Source organism: Brassica rapa, chromosome A03 (assembly GCF_000309985.2).
Source record: "Brassica rapa cultivar Chiifu-401-42 chromosome A03, CAAS_Brap_v3.01, whole genome shotgun sequence".
Lineage (NCBI taxonomy): Eukaryota > Viridiplantae > Streptophyta > Magnoliopsida > Brassicales > Brassicaceae > Brassica > Brassica rapa.
Window position 1 is genome coordinate 16,994,254 of NC_024797.2, and position 15,629 is coordinate 17,009,882.

General features: G+C 34.7%; 4 protein-coding genes across 5 annotated transcripts; 3 read left to right on the top strand and 1 right to left on the bottom strand.

Annotated features, from left to right (window-relative positions):
• Window positions 1-3,580: 3,580 nt before the first annotated feature.
• Window positions 3,581-7,439, top strand: LOC103859351 (assimilatory sulfite reductase (ferredoxin), chloroplastic). Its single transcript, XM_009136868.2, has 7 exons — window positions 3,581-3,839; window positions 4,234-5,016; window positions 5,640-6,134; window positions 6,217-6,351; window positions 6,422-6,538; window positions 6,876-7,034; window positions 7,107-7,439. Exons 1-7 carry the CDS (start codon window positions 3,651-3,653, stop codon window positions 7,158-7,160), a joined length of 1,932 nt encoding a protein of 643 aa, XP_009135116.1. The 5' UTR covers window positions 3,581-3,650; the 3' UTR covers window positions 7,161-7,439.
• Window positions 7,440-7,642: 203 nt separating this feature from the next.
• Window positions 7,643-11,621, top strand: LOC103859352 (protein APEM9). 2 transcript variants are annotated; one of them, XM_009136869.3, is made up of 6 exons: window positions 7,643-9,536; window positions 9,887-10,063; window positions 10,161-10,238; window positions 10,523-10,796; window positions 10,878-11,173; window positions 11,285-11,621. In XM_009136869.3, exons 1-6 carry the CDS (start codon window positions 9,490-9,492, stop codon window positions 11,403-11,405), a joined length of 993 nt encoding a protein of 330 aa, XP_009135117.1. In that variant the 5' UTR covers window positions 7,643-9,489; the 3' UTR covers window positions 11,406-11,621. The 2 variants fall into 2 exon arrangements, with proteins under 2 accessions (XP_009135117.1, XP_018513506.1); XM_018657990.2 differs by having other exon boundaries at window positions 10,166-10,238.
• A 244-nt stretch (window positions 11,622-11,865) lies between these two features.
• On the top strand, window positions 11,866-14,032 carry LOC103859353. Its single transcript, XM_009136871.2, has one exon. The coding sequence runs from the start codon at window positions 12,910-12,912 to the stop codon at window positions 13,717-13,719; it is 810 nt and encodes a 269-aa protein (XP_009135119.1). The 5' UTR covers window positions 11,866-12,909; the 3' UTR covers window positions 13,720-14,032.
• On the bottom strand, window positions 13,874-15,442 carry LOC103859354 (vacuolar protein sorting-associated protein 60.1). Its single transcript, XM_009136872.2, has 7 exons — window positions 15,254-15,442; window positions 14,922-15,073; window positions 14,750-14,843; window positions 14,597-14,668; window positions 14,417-14,528; window positions 14,189-14,340; window positions 13,874-14,103 (listed from the first exon to the last, which is right to left on the bottom strand). The coding sequence occupies exons 1-7, from the start codon at window positions 15,320-15,322 to the stop codon at window positions 14,050-14,052; spliced, it is 705 nt and encodes a 234-aa protein (XP_009135120.1). The 5' UTR covers window positions 15,323-15,442; the 3' UTR covers window positions 13,874-14,049.
• Between the last annotated feature and the right edge of the window lie 187 nt (window positions 15,443-15,629).

The following is a 15,629-nucleotide window of genomic DNA, read 5'->3' on the forward strand; positions in this document are numbered from 1 at the left end:
AAATATAGTTGTACCCCTCCCTATCAATTCATAGAGATGAACGAATGTATCGATCATTTAATTATACAAAATTTACAAATTTAAATTGACACTTTTTTTTTGGTAAATTAAATTGACACATTCCTCGATCATTAAGTATATATCATTATATCCAACCAATGAATGTTTTCGCAATAGGTTGCTGATGATAGTAGTCGTTACATTTTACATCATTGTTAAACGAGGCCGCCCAAGTCCTAACCGGACCAGCACATCAGCAGCCACATGGACGAAGATTTGTTTATTTACTATCAAAAACAGATTTGGTACTAGGAATTTTATTTTTAAAACCCGTCAAGGTCACATACTATTTTGTTAGTGGTTTTTTAAAAAAACTCTGGAAAGCTTAACTTGTAAGTTTTATTAGATGTGATAATACCAGAATTAACAACTATAGTCTAGTTAACATAAATCAATCCATCAATCTAATTTTTCATTTTTCTTTGTAATCAGGAAACCACATGGAAAAAGGCAGAAAGGAACCTATAATATATAAAAGATGTGGACGAAAGACTTTATTTAAGTCATGCTATCATCTTAATTGATAATTCCACAATCGTTATCACTTTAGCATGAAACATACAGAAAGTCTAGTACAAAAAATGACTTGGAAGACTCTTGCAAGAGTCAACACGTACTCAAGTCACCCACCTTGAAATGGCCTATGTAACTTCAAGAGAATATGCAATGATAAAACTGTACGTAGAAGGGTAACACAAAACAACGCTCATATATGTTTTTACCAACAAAAACTTTCATATTTGTATTTATATATTTGTTTATGGAAATAAATAGCTCCTGGGTTTCGATTAGGCTCTTTTTATCATCTCAGGCCCAATCGAGAGTAGTCCAGGCCTCGAGGAGGAAGGAGAGCCGACGAGAGGAGAGATAGATATTAAGGTGGTAAAACCTGTTGGAATTATGATTATGAGAACAACTAATATAACAAACATCCTAGTTTGAGAGCATATATAGCTGCAAGTTTATAGAGAACTTGTGATGTGTTTGGCTATAATAGCTGGTCCCATAGATATTCAAAAATCTTTCTCTATGCGACACAGTAAGTAACTACTCCATTACACAAGATTCACAACCTGCTATTAAAAATCTAAAGTTGTAAGAGAGCTAAGATCTTTGATGCAATATAAGGTTTTCCTAACCAAAATATCTGATATTGACCAGTTTCAAAAGTAAAGTAATTTCATTTTTCTTCACCTTTAGGGATCTTTCACGATTGCATTGCTAACTGAGCTTGTTGAAAATGTTGCAAAATTATCTCTTAATTTTTTCAACAAGTAAAACGTTCCATCAACTCAGGCCACCATTTTTTAGGCTAATATATAGTACTTTTATGCTAATGGTGGGGTCAGTCTAGTAGACAATGATGTTCATTTTTCAATACTCATAATATTTTTCTCATAATCTATAAGGGCATCTGCATCAATGAACCTTTAAGGGGGTCATAATTTTAATTTTTTATTATTTTTTTTTTATTTTTTCGTTTGATTTTTTCTAAAAAAATAAAAAATAAAAAATAATAATAATCGGACCAATCGCGGGCCGCCACGTGGCGTGGGGCCCGCGTTACAGGGGTGAACTCGTATCAGTGGAGAGAGCTCACACGAGCTGGATTCATAATTTGTGGATTATTATAATAGTTTTTTTTTTTGAGAATTGTGTGAACTTTATACTTAACCCCTTGATGCGGGTGCTCTAATGTTTCGTAAACATCATTAGCAGTATATATTCATATTCTAATGGGGTTTGAGATAAATATTCTAAAGTATTATATAATGTTATTGAATAGTAAAATCATTTTGAGCTAGCTAACTACAAATTAAAGCATGTGCCCACCACACTACCACAGACCCTAAAAATAGCCCCTCGAGAGCGCGAGCAGTTTAGTAGGTGAGAGTCGCTCACTGTACACTGCTTTTCCCCCACATGTGTATTTTTAGGTTCAGACAACTAACCAATCCACGCCGGCCACGTAAGGTTTTATATCATTAGTGCACCAACTCGCATTATGTGAAGAGTAACCATCAATTTTGTATTCTGTACCACAAACCGGTCAGGTTCTTCAGTAATATTAGATATTAATCTCACGCGCCTTGTAGCAGCAAACATTTGACACGTTCATCGATCTGACCGTTGGTACTACTCAGTCGCTCTCTTGGTCAGTCATCTCGAGTGTAAGTGTCTCGTGCCATGCACATGATTGACCATTGCTCTTATTATCAATACTATTAAATTAAGAACATGACCTATTGATATATAGTTTAGTCCATCTATTTTATCTTTTTTTTTAAGGAGTCACTGGACCTATTTTAAAATAAATCAAATTTCATAACCGTAACTAAAGAAAAACTACTTCTAAGCTGTATGCATATTTTGTAACGTCACCCTTTAATTCCAAAATATTAGGAATCCACTACTTTCAATATATAAAAAACTGTCGACTACTTTTGCCTTTAGTTACAAAACGTGCGAAGTCCACTAAATAGAAATTATGTCGTTTGAAAACAATAATATTGATACTATACTTTCAATAATATTATTTTCACTACAAATTAATGGAAATGAACAATATATGGTCAGTAATTTAATTAACTTTTTAAACATAATTTTACTTTGAACCGGACTACTTTTCGGTCAATGAGTTATTGGATTGACCGTGGAGAACTATGGTTAGTAGTTTAATTAATTTTAATATAATTATAAATATATTGATATTAAAATAAAATAAAAATCCATGTTTAAAAATATAATAAAGTTTTTTTTCATTTCACGTAAAATATAATTTAAACAATTTTTATAACAAGTTGGAGTTACAGCATATAACAAAAAATACAATAATATTAAAATTAATAATTATCTAAATATCGAATTTAAACATTGAAAATTTTAAAGTAAAAATTTAAATAAAATTATATGACATATCGATTACTCATTGGTTTAATATTTAGCCTTTCGTTTTAGCGTTTTTGCAGGTTTTATCAAGTTTTTAATTAATTCATATTTCTTAAAGCCTAAATCATTGGGTTTACCAGTTCGACCGCGAGTCCAAATTGGATTTAAAACCGCTAATTTAAATACAAAATATTTTAAATAGATAAAATCCTTACAAATTAACAAAAAATATACAGTAACCACTACGTTAAGATAATCCTACGTTATATAACAGTATATATATTAAATTTCTTTAACATATAAGAAAAAATTACAGAAAATGTTACATATTTACAGTAACATAAAAAACCAAAAAATTACAAACCAATACTATACATGCGGATCAAGATCTAAAACAGACAAATATAATTTTAAAAAAACGGGTATACGGACATATGATTACAAAAAACTGAGCGATGCCGGATCAACTTTTAAATTTCTGTTACTTTATAAAATTTATTTTAATTAAGATTTATACACAAATATGATTACAAAAAAAAACACAAATATAATTACAAAAAATAACACAAATATAAAAATTAAAACAAAAATATACCCGCCCTTTTAAAGGGCGGGTCAAAATCTAGTTAATTTTTAAAGTACTTATTTAACCACCACTAAAAATACCAAAGCTTTCTCAGTCTCTCTCTCTATCTGAAACGATGACGACGTCGTTTCGCTCTCCGGCGGGGGTCGCCACTGTGTTTTCCACCGATCAAAAGATCCGGGTGGGGAATATCCACTCTCTGAGGTCATCTCGTACCGTTTTCCTCGGAAGAAACGTGTTTGGTGGTGTCCACTCGTTGCCTCCATCGTCGTCATCTTCATCGTCAATCAAAGCCATATCAACGGTAAAAAGTTGATACTCTTTGCCTGATTTATCTCTAGCTTTCGAAAGATTCTTGCTATGATTGAAAAAAATAAACAATTAATTTCACTGATTTCTCTTTGATTTGTTACAACTGTGTTGCAATCAAACATGTAAAGGTTTTGTAATAGATTGATGATGCTGTTTTGTGTAATGATACGACAGTAGATGTTTGGTTTTTGTGTTACAATGAAAAGTTTTCTTTTTCTTTCTTATTTTGATTGAATTCTAGAAGTTAATAGATTGAAAATCCCAGCTGCTGAGATTCGAACATGGCACCTCTAACCTTTACGATAGAAAGCGTTACCACTAGAGCTATTAGCTACGTGTTTCTTTCCTTCTTTCTCTGATGTTGTTCTGTGATGTTTATTCTACAGCCAGCGAAGCCTGAGGCAGCAAAACCCACCAAGAGGAGCAAGGTCGAGATCATCAAAGAGAATAGCAACTTCATCAGGTACCCTCTCAACGAGGAGCTACTAACAGAATCTCCAAACGTCAACGAATCCGCCGTCCAGCTCATCAAGTTCCACGGAAGCTACCAGCAGTACAACCGAGAAGAACGCGGCGGAAGATCCTACTCCTTCATGCTCCGCACCAAGAACCCAAGCGGCAAAGTCCCGAACCAGCTCTACCTAACCATGGACGACTTAGCAGACGAGTTCGGCATCGGCACGCTCCGTCTAACCACCAGACAAACGTTTCAGCTTCACGGCGTCCTGAAGCAAAATCTCAAGACCGTGATGAGCTCCATCATCAAAAACATGGGGAGCACGCTCGGCGCGTGCGGTGATCTGAACAGAAACGTTCTTGCTCCAGCTGCGCCTTACGCGAAGAGAGACTATCTCTTCGCGCAAGAGACGGCTGATAACATTGCGGCGCTTCTCAGTCCTCAGTCAGGGTTTTACTATGACATGTGGGTTGATGGTGAGCAGTTTATGACGGCTGAGGCGCCTGAGGTTGTGGAGGCGAGGAATGATAACTCTCATGGGACTAACTTTGTGGACTCTCCTGAGCCTATTTATGGCACTCAGTTCTTGCCGAGGAAGTTCAAGATCGCTGTGACTGTGCCTACTGATAACTCTGTTGATCTTCTCACCAATGACATTGGCGTTGTTGTGGTTTCAGATGAAAATGGGGAGCCTCAGGGTTTCAATATATATGTAAGTCTATGCATCTGCTTTAGCATTTCCAATATATAAACCGGGAACTGAAAAACCGAATTGAATCCAAGACCGAACCGAAGTTCACGAATAATCGAACGGTTTCTATATTTCTGGAACCGAAAAACCGAAACTGAACTGAGAACCAATGGGTTCTACAATACAATTTAGATACCTTAAAATATTAATTATATATAATTTTAAAATTTACCAAATATTTTTAGATACATCTTTTAAACCAAAATATCCAAATATTTTTTATCTGAAATATTTAAATTATTCGAACTATCCTAATGAACCAAATTACCCAAATAGTTTTATTCAAAATATTTAAATTTATCCAAATTACCTGATATTTAATCTGAAAAACTGAAAAAATCTGAATTTTAATCCAAAATTAATTGAAAAGCCGGAAACGAAGTGGAACCAAAATTTTATACATTTATTACCCAAACCGAAAACCAAAAGAACCGAGCCAAAATTGAATTGAATTTCATACATAACCAAATGGTTCCTATACCTTCAGAACCGAAAACCGAAAAGTTGAAATGAAAACCAAACGCCCAAGCCAAATCTCCATTGTGCTTAAAATTGCTTATAAGTTTTTTTCCCTCTTCTTTCAGGTTGGTGGAGGCATGGGAAGAACACACAGAATGGAGTCTACATTTGCCCGCATTGCAGAACCATTAGGCTACGTACCAAAGGAGGACATCTTGTACGCCGTAAAGGCCATTGTTGTCACACAACGTGAACACGGTAGAAGAGACGACCGCAAATACAGTAGAATGAAGTATCTGCTCAGCTCATGGGGAATCGAAAAGTTCAGAGACGTGGTTGAGCAATACTACGGTAAAAAGTTTGAGCCTCCCCGTGACTTGCCAGAGTGGGAGTTCAAAAGCTATTTGGGATGGCATGAGCAGGGAGATGGTGCTTGGTTTTGTGGCCTTCACGTAGACAGTGGACGCGTTGGAGGTAACATGAAGAAGACGCTGAGGGAAGTCATTGAGAAGTATAGACTTGACGTGCGTATCACGCCTAATCAAAACATTGTGTTGTGTGATATCAAGAGCGAGTGGAAGCGTTCCATTACTACTGTGCTTGCTCAGGCTGGCTTATTGGTAAGCAGTTTGTTTTCTTTCTTTCATAGTCTTTGGCGTTTTGAAAGTTAAGTTTATAAAGAGTGTGTTTGATTTTGAGCAGCAACCAGAGTTTGTAGATCCTCTCAACCAAACGGCAATGGCTTGTCCAGCTTTTCCTTTGTGCCCTTTGGCTATAACTGAGGCAGAGCGTGGGATCCCTAGTATTCTAAAGCGAGTGCGAGCAATGTTTGAGAAGGTATGATCTCATGGATACTTTCTAAAAAGATAACTCCTCTCATGTGCAATATATTTCTTTCTTGTATCAGGTTGGTCTTGAGTATGATGAATCGGTTGTGGTGAGAGTAACTGGTTGCCCTAATGGATGTGCTAGACCATATATGGCTGAAGTAGGTCTAGTTGGAGATGGTCCAAACAGCTACCAGGTAATTACAGCTTCCATCAATGAGTTGGAACAGAATAATAATACTCCCTTCGTTTCTTAATAAGTGTCTATTTTACATTTTTCACACATATTAAAAAAGTAAATAAAATATATTTAAGTTATTAATTACATCTACTAGACCAATAGTATTTGAGATAAAAAATTATTTATAAAATCAAATACAATTTGCAATTAATTTTCAGCTTAAAATAAATATAATCTACATTAAAATTCTAAAGTGATATTTTTTGTTTAAAAAAAAATATTAGAATGACACTTATTTACTTATTATAAACAGAGGGAGTAAAAAAAATCTCATTGGAAGTTCTCTGTTGCAGGTTTGGTTAGGAGGGACACCGAACCAGACACAGATAGCGAGGGCGTTCATGGACAAGGTGAAGATTCAAGACTTAGAGAAGGTCTTTGAGCCATTGTTTTACAACTGGAAACTTGGGAGACAAGCAAAGGAATCATTTGGAGAATTCACAACCCGCATGGTAAGACTTTCTTAAACGACTCTTCTTAGAAAGCGTAGAAGATGTGATTTAACTAATACAATATTTTTTCAGGGATTTGAGAAACTCAAGGAGCTGATAAGTGCGTACGAAGGATCTCCACAGTAAAAACAAGAAGGAACTTTTGTCTTTTGGAATTACACAAAACAAAGGATGCATTCTCTTGTCGTGGTGTTACTCTTCGGTAACATCTGACAAATAAAGATTATGTACTTGATCGTACTCTTCTGTACTTTTTTTACTTGAGTTGAGACCACCAATAAGCACTTGGCTCTTTCCTTTTTGGGTATGTTTGATTGTTGTATGGACAAAGTAATTATTTCCTTTAGGGAATGGTAATGTATTTGCTATTTGCTCAAAAGATAAGCAACTATGGTCTTGGAGAAATTATAATGAGGAAGAATATGTGTTATGTGATAAGCCCATGGTTGAGCTTACCTGAATCAAACAGAAAAGAAAGGAGGAGTGTCGAAGATTTATAGAAGAGAGAGTGAGAGAAGAAGGAGAAGAACACTGAAATAATTCCAAAAAAAATATGGGATGACTGCCTAAAACCCTCTGTACATATATAAACCCTATTTATTAATCTCACCTAGACTACACACCTCTTTACAAAACCACCCAAGAATATAATTTATCTTCACATTATCCCCCAATCTTTTCTGACTGCTCAGTTCTCCCTCTCTAATTGGTTTTTTAAATTAGTTTTTATTCTTATAAAACGCAATTTGCGATTGCCCACCCACACAATCTGAAAATTTTGACCTGACACTTTGATATCTTTTCAGCAATTTTTTTTTTCAAGAAAGTTTCTGAACTTACTTCTTTCAATGGCATCAAGAGAATTATCAATGGTGATCAAACAATGGTTCATCGCTGTATATTGTACTCATTATTTTATATATTTTTACTTATATTTTATATAATTTTTACTTATATTTTTATATAATTTTTACTTATATTTTTATATAATTTTATTGAATTTTAGATATAAACATATTTTGCATTTATTTGCTAATAATAATATTCGTAAAATCATTAATATTGTTTATAGAAAATTTATTAGTAAATATATCATATCCGTTTGTACTATATGCTTTAAATGATGAATTGAATGGTTTATCCTCTTGTACGAACCTGATCATAAACAATATATATGGCAATGATAATCTTGGTCAGAGAAATATAGCATGCAATCGGTTGTATGATAAATTGACCAAAAATATACATAACACATGTGACGATGAATGTATGACATCCTCTAATGAGAACGAGTTTAGTCTGGGTCAAATCTGGCTCATAGCAGGATCTTATAACAACATTGACATCAAAAGTATTGAAGCGGGTTGGCATGTACTTTCTTTTCTCCAACTAAAATCTACCAAACACTTCTAACTTTTCAATTCAATAAAAAAGATATGTATATAAATAACTAAATAACTATAATTTAATTATTTTACTCCAGAGTTATCCGGGGATATATCGTGACCATCAGCCGAAGTTTTTCATATATTGGACGGTAAATATGTGATACAGTTCATTTCACTTTCTATTTGATATTTTTCAATTCTAAGTATCAATCCCTACAATCATAGTAACAGTAATATTTGTTTCATAAATGATATATGATGCTGATTAGTAGTTGTGATTTGTGAATGAAATGATTTTAGAAACAAGCTAATACTGTATTTTTAAACGCAGTATTAGTCGAATCAAAATATTGAGTGTCACCATTAACTAGGTAGTTATATGTCACATGTTGGATTTTTATGTCATAATATTGAGTATCACCATTAACTAGGTAGTTATATGTTACATGTTGGTTACAGAAAACACAGTATATAATAAACAATATATAGCGATGAACCATTGTTTGATCACTATTGACAGTTCTCTTGATGCCACTGGAGGAAGTAAGTTCAGAAACTTTTCGGAGAAAAAAAAATTGAAAGAAAAATATATCAAAGTGTCGGGTCAAAATTTTCAGATTGTGTGGGTGGACAATTTCAAATTGCGTTTTAGAAGAATAAACACCAATCTAAAGTTTTAATTAGAGAGGGGAAACTGAGCAGTCAGAAAAAGATTGGGGGATTATGTGGATAATTTATATTTTTGGGTGGTTTTGTAAAGAGGTGTGTTGTAGTCTGGGTGGGATTAGATAGGGTTAAAAAATATTAATGTTATGGGCTTAAACGACAACTTAATGAAAGGCCCAAAGATCCTATCAGTATGTTTGCAGTATAACTAATTTACGTTTGATTAAATCGAAATAAAAAGCCCAGCCCATTAGCAAATACCATAATTGTCTGGTCCCTTCTTCTTTGACTTAACATAATCAATCTCCTCTGCTTAGGGTGTTCCATTTCGCAGATTTGTGCTGTGGAACCAAAGCTTTGTATGATCTTCTTCTTCTTCATCATTTTCCAACACTTGTGACATGGAGGCAACTGGTGGTATTTGGGGTGAAGTTGAACGTTCTGAGAGGTGCTTCTCTGAATTTTGAAATAATTTTTTTTTTCTCAATCTTCGCACGGATTATGATTCTTTTCTAGTACTGGAGATGCTCATAGGTAGATAATAAACTAAACTTTATGTCTTCAGGGAGGTCCTTTTACTTTTTTTTTTTACTTCAGTAACTTTCCATTACATAGAAGCTGGAGATAAAAAAATGAATTATTATTATTATTATTATACAAATTGAAATGTCTCTAATGACTCAAACTCATCTCATACCTGTAAAAATATTTTGATTTTCTAGGATCTTTTTTACAAGTTGTAGAAAGAGATTTCCACAGTTTGAATTTTGATTGCTCCTTTGTTTTTTAATTGGTTAGCTACCTAGTCTGCTCTATGTATGAAGAGGCAGAGTCATTATCTTCCTCCATACTGAAAAGAGTATTTGGCAATATCGATGTTTTGTCTGAGGAAGCTCTTGGTGATCATCAGTTGTTTCATGACATGTTGGAATCTGCTGGCATGGTTTTAGTCCAATCCTTGCATGGACTCGCCAGGTATATCTCAGATTGATGTGTGGGACGCAAGAAGTTTACTACTCTTTGGCTCTGTGGTAATTATTTTTACAAGAAGTGAGTGCCTTTGTCATGGCAGGACAGGTGAGATTGTAACTGAGCTAAGACAAGTGTTTGGTGAAGTTGCAGCTATCCCTCTTCAAGTTCTTCTCACTGGGTAGGGTATCCATCTTGTACTATTCTTTTATTACAGCTTAAGATGTTTGAAAGGAGGATACTTGGTTCTGTCTGAAATGTAGGAGTAAAATAACATTCAGTAACCGAAGAGGCGAGTAAGAGAAAATAATCTTAACTAAGTACTTGGGAGTATTTGGGAACACTGACTTAGTATAAGGAGTAGTATACAGCTCTCTCTCTGCGGACTCTAGCATAGACAATAGCCACAGAATGATACTGTAATTTATTTAATCGATCTTCTGTTCTTCTTTTGTCCCCATTTAGAATATGCCTTCAGATATCAAACGGTTCCTACTCGGGTATACGTGAGATTCTGGAAGAGTTCTTTAGCATATGGGTTTACAAGGACGACCACTATATCCTAGATGATGCTAAATTAAATGTAAAAGGACTCCATGGGAAAATATCTTTGGGTATTGATGAGTTCATGGAAGCTGTGGAGCTCTATACCTTTGGAGTTCTCGGAAAAGATGCAAACGACGTGGACTTAGCCATTTCATGGGTTGAGAAAGCTGCATTGCCTGAGGAAACACGACAGGTACTATTGAATCGTTCCATGGGCTTTGTATATGAACTTGTGAGTGAGTCTGTACCACTCAAATCTCTGTTTTTTTTTCAGGGACTTTTGAGAAGACTGCATTCTTTACTTTCTCTCAAATCAGCAAACGTTCCAGTGGCTGCTTCTTTTGAGGAAACTTCCTCTTATGATGTGTTGAATAACAACAAGTCTTTTGCTAATGATGAGGTTGATTATGTCTTGAAACTCTCTAAGCAACATGAACCTTGGTCGTCACGTCCTCTAAGCCTAAGGCTTGGTAACACCCGGTTTAGCATCTCCAGGGGGAAAGTTGCCTTAGGCCTTGTTGGATTAATCATATGTTATGCTTTGAAGAGAAAACGAGCTGCTTTAATACGGTGAGACTTCTTCTAAGCTTAGTTTTGAACATGGCTATGATATAATGATCAGAGCTTATGGTGATGTAAACGTATACATTGTGGTGTGTGTTTTGTTTACTTGTTTCTCAGGATCATTCGCAGACAAATGGAGTCCACGAAGAAAGCGATTGTAGATTTCTGGAAGCTTGCGTTTTCATACCAAGTGAATCCTCTTGCAGCTATTCAATCCATACCAAGCACAACAACTTGAGGCAAGTTCACACAGTGTAGAAGATGGTCAAAGACCTGGTTTTGAATTGAAATAAAGCTGCATCCTATTTTGTTACTCAAAAGTGTGTTGTATAATCAGGATACATACTAGGTTTTGTCCAAAAATGTGTTTATATGTCACTAGCCTATGTATTGGTGCTTCCATACTCGGTTTTGTGCTAAAAAATCTTCATTCTGATGAAATTTGATCTCAACATATGATTGATTACACAACATTATAATATTCATGAAGACCAAATCCATTGCTTCCCAGTTCCAATAAAAAATAGTTCACAAAAAATCGGCAACAAATGGATTGGTAGCTCCAATATTATCTTATTTTTCCAAACATCAGTGGGTCTATGATTTTATACACGATGTAACTTGGTTGGTTGGTTATAGATTCGTACTTGGATTTATACATGTCGTACCTGAATTTATATCTTTCAACCTTATTTATAAATATATATATGTGTATAGTTTTCTAGGTTATTAGTAATACATCAAACAGTTTATACATGTTGTGGCATCATTGATATATATATATATATATATATATATACACACATGCATATTCATTCAACAAAAATTGATGCTCATGGTTTATAAGGGCCTTTGGCAAAAAAAATATATTTTAGACCCGTTAATAGTTAAAAATATAATTTTAGCTTGATTTTTAAAAATTATATATTTAAAATGTTCAAAAATTTAGATATAAAAACAAATAAAATAAAAAAGTTTAGAAATACATATATATTTATTTTTGTTCTTAATAAAATTTCGTTTAAAAAAAAATTAAACCCCTAATATCATGGACCCAGATTGGTTGGACTACTTGCCTTTGCAGTTGAGCCGATACTGATAGGCACACTTTGGAAAAGTTAAAATGATTTGTGTTTGGGATAACTCCACGGCACTAAACATGTGTAGTCATGTGGATATGAGACTATATTTTGGATCCCATTTGAATATTGGAAAAATGTTCATTCGTGAATTGTATTTTTCTTTGAGAATTTAGTCTGGATCATATCATTTCATGCACCTGAGATATATTTCATGTTAATAAAGAAAATTGACCTTCAAAATTAAAAAAAAAAAATAGGAGAAACCACTTTGAACAGAAAGGTCTGGTTAGTTAATCCAATTATACAATTATATATTAAAATTAGAATTAATTTATCTTTATTTCTATAAGTATGGATAGTTGCCAGGAAAATCTTTAAATTCTGGTAAAATTGGCACGTAAGTTAAATCTTAGCCTTGATGGCTGTAACATCTGCTGTCTAAAATTTAAAACCGCGTTTTATTATTAACAATTTAACAATCTCTTAAACATTATAGTAAATAAACAAAATGAGTTACTTCTTTTGGGTGTCTTTAACTTTATAAATAACTTGTTTCCTATTTATTCTTAATTTACATCAACCCTATAACGTTCTCGGGGCCAAAACTTTCCAAGTAACTGAAAACGAAAACGTCACAAAACTTATTGGGATCAAAAGAAAATGAAGAAAATTACCAAAAAGTTATCGACCAAGTACGTGAAGCTCAACAAAAGCCGGCTCCGGCAAGACGGGTCTATGAAGTCGGAGGAGGACGGTGGAGAGCTTTTCCAAGAAAATCATTCGCCAAAAATTGAGGAAAGTAATGAAAAAAAGGAGACACCTATAGTAACAAAGATCATGGAGTCCATGCATCGTAAACTGACGCTAAAAGAGAAACCAAGTAAAAAGAATATCCACGTGGACGGTCACGACGACCAGCTTGAAGGTTCGGTTAGAAACATGAATCGTGGTGATAATGATCAGCATGTAGGCTCAGTTAGACGCGGTCATATGGATCATCTTGAAGATTTGATTAGGGGTCGTGATCCTACAGATCATATTGAAGGAACAAGTATAAACCATGTGGACCAGCTCGAAGGATCTAGCAAAAACGGTCAGAAGAGTCAGGGTGAAGACGTTACTACTAAACTAAGCTGTCATGAAGATCAATCAGAAGGATCGACTAAAAGTCCTTCTGGTTTTGCTTCCAAGAAAGATTATCTTGATTGGATTGAATATGTGGAAGGATCTAGTCAGCATAATTTCGACCGATCCGAAAATCATGAAAGACATTATAGAAAGGATGACATAGACCATAATCAGATCAGCATTGGGATATCAGAAGGGTCAATAGAGGGTAATAACGATGAGACAATGTTACTAAAGAGCTCCAAGTATAGAAAACATGAGAAATTTGAAGATTTGAAAGGGTATAAAAAAGGAAAAGGTAGTAAGGTCAAAGACTCATCGAAACGTCAAATGGTTGACTAAAGATGAATGGACCTTTCACATTGTGTAATATGATCACTGATTATTTTAGTTAGTGTTAAAGTAAGCTACACTCCTGCATAATGATGATATTCAAAGTCTTCATTTTTAGTAGTTTTATAGGATCATATGTATTGTGTTCAAAAAAGAAAAAAAAAATAGGATCATATGTATAATAACGAATAAAAAGAAAAAGAGCCATCCATAACACGCAATTATTATTACAGAGCCAAAAGAAAAGTTATAAATGTTATGCACAAAGTGATTATAATCCTAAGCCTAAAAAAGAGCTTAGTATAGCAGCTCCACTCCACAAAGAGAATCACCAGAACTTTATCCCCGGAGAGAAGCTCGTGGCACCGCCGGCAATCCAAACTCATCCTCAGCCTGTTAATGATCACATCGTGAGCTAACTCAAACTTTAAAGCATTTCAAATTCGAAAAAAAAAAGAAAAGGGGATAAACACTTAACCTGAACACGACCAGGTGGAGCACCAGTCTGTCCCATTGGTACTGAAGGCAAGCTAATCTCATCGTAATCAGTTTGATTATCAGGTTGGAGATAAGAAGGCACTCCATCTGCTTCCGTCTCGTCTCCCATATCAGCTTCAAGAGCCTCAAGCTCTGCAAAAAAAAATCACCAAAAGCCTTTAAAAAAATTATATAAAAAAAAAAACACAAGACAGAGTACGTTACTCACCTCCCATGAGATCATCCTCGTCAAGACCATCAGGAACGTTGTAGCTCCTACCAAGCGTTTCTTGAATCTCGGAACTCACATCCATCAGATCCATCATCTCATCTTGCATATTCTATATAACATAGGATAAGAATTAACGACCAGAGACAAAGAGATAAAGACCAAGATGTTGAAAGTTACATCGATATCTTGAATCTGTACGGTTTTCATCATCCCTTTAAGCTCCTTGTTAGCAGACTTTAGCGCCGTCATCTGCAGATTAAAGTAACTTTTGTGTTAGATTCAATCTTTTTTCCACAATACTTTAGAAACAAAGAGAGAGAGATGCATTACAGTTTGTTGAGCATCTTTGAGTCCTTCAGCAGCGAATGAGACTTGATCGAGATTGAATGTTTGATTATAGAGCATGTCGCGTTGTCCTTCATACCTGATTAAGAAGAGTAATGTAAAATGATCAAACTGAACAGATTTAAAGCTGTAAAACGTTTAGTGAATCTCTTTTTACATTTTCTTCTGCTTGAGAAGCCTCATGGCACGAGCTTTGAGAGCTTGTTGAGCAGGACCAGGACGCGTCTTTTGAATCTGCTCTCTGTATTTGCAGAGATCAACATCAAGCTTCTTTATCTTATCCTCCACTGTTTCTCCTCTTTTGTTTATCTAACAATCATAATAACGAAGCTGAGTTTCGGTCAAATCGAAAGTGAAATCTCAAATCATCTGATCGATGATCGAACACACGATTAAAGCTAGATAGCCGAATATCTCAGATGATCGAATACACAGAGATTCATAATTCTAATTGCGAAACGATTTTGAAGATTAGAAGCATATACGAACCCGATCGGAGGCGTCTTGGATGGAGGGAGGAGGCTCTGTGTTCTTCTTCGCGCCGAAAACTCTCCTCATCCTCGTCTTCTACTTCTACACCCCACCGTGTGATCAAAATCTCGGAAACTCGAAACAGAGATAGACTTGGAAGGAAAGTGATTTCGAGAACAAGTCCTTAAGGTTTTCGTATTTATAGATTTCTTCAACAAGTTATTATTGCTTAATCGAACCCCAAAACAATAATTATAAATTATAATCCTTAATTAATTGGTCAACGAGAAGAAGTTTCCTAGAAGATCTTTTCGCAAAGTTAGATCGTACCAAAAAAAATTAACTATAACCCTTAATTAATTGGTCAACGAGAAGATAAGACTATAATCGATTT

What these genes read in the sequence shown, in the direction of transcription:
- LOC103859351 (XM_009136868.2), top strand. Translation starts at nt 3,651, where the DNA reads ATGACGACGTCGTTTCGCTCTCCGGCGGGGGTCGCCACTGTGTTTTCC. An exon ending in TGCGAGCAATGTTTGAGAAG is followed by an intron (nt 6,352 to 6,421) that starts GTATGATCTCAT and finishes TTCTTGTATCAG; the next exon opens with GTTGGTCTTGAGTATGATGA. An exon ending in ATGGTCCAAACAGCTACCAG is followed by an intron (nt 6,539 to 6,875) that starts GTAATTACAGCT and finishes TCTCTGTTGCAG; the next exon opens with GTTTGGTTAGGAGGGACACC.
- LOC103859354 (XM_009136872.2), bottom strand. Translation starts at nt 15,322, where the DNA reads ATGAGGAGAGTTTTCGGCGCGAAGAAGAACACAGAGCCTCCTCCCTCC. An exon ending in CTTCTCAAGCAGAAGAAAAT is followed by an intron (nt 14,844 to 14,921) that starts GTAAAAAGAGAT and finishes CTTCTTAATCAG; the next exon opens with GTATGAAGGACAACGCGACA. An exon ending in TCAAAGATGCTCAACAAACT is followed by an intron (nt 14,669 to 14,749) that starts GTAATGCATCTC and finishes TTTAATCTGCAG; the next exon opens with ATGACGGCGCTAAAGTCTGC.
- LOC103859352 (XM_009136869.3), top strand. Translation starts at nt 9,490, where the DNA reads ATGGAGGCAACTGGTGGTATTTGGGGTGAAGTTGAACGTTCTGAGAG. An exon ending in GAAGTTGAACGTTCTGAGAG is followed by an intron (nt 9,537 to 9,886) that starts GTGCTTCTCTGA and finishes TTAATTGGTTAG; the next exon opens with CTACCTAGTCTGCTCTATGT. An exon ending in TGCCTGAGGAAACACGACAG is followed by an intron (nt 10,797 to 10,877) that starts GTACTATTGAAT and finishes TTTTTTTTTCAG; the next exon opens with GGACTTTTGAGAAGACTGCA.
- LOC103859353 (XM_009136871.2), top strand. Translation starts at nt 12,910, where the DNA reads ATGAAGAAAATTACCAAAAAGTTATCGACCAAGTACGTGAAGCTCAAC.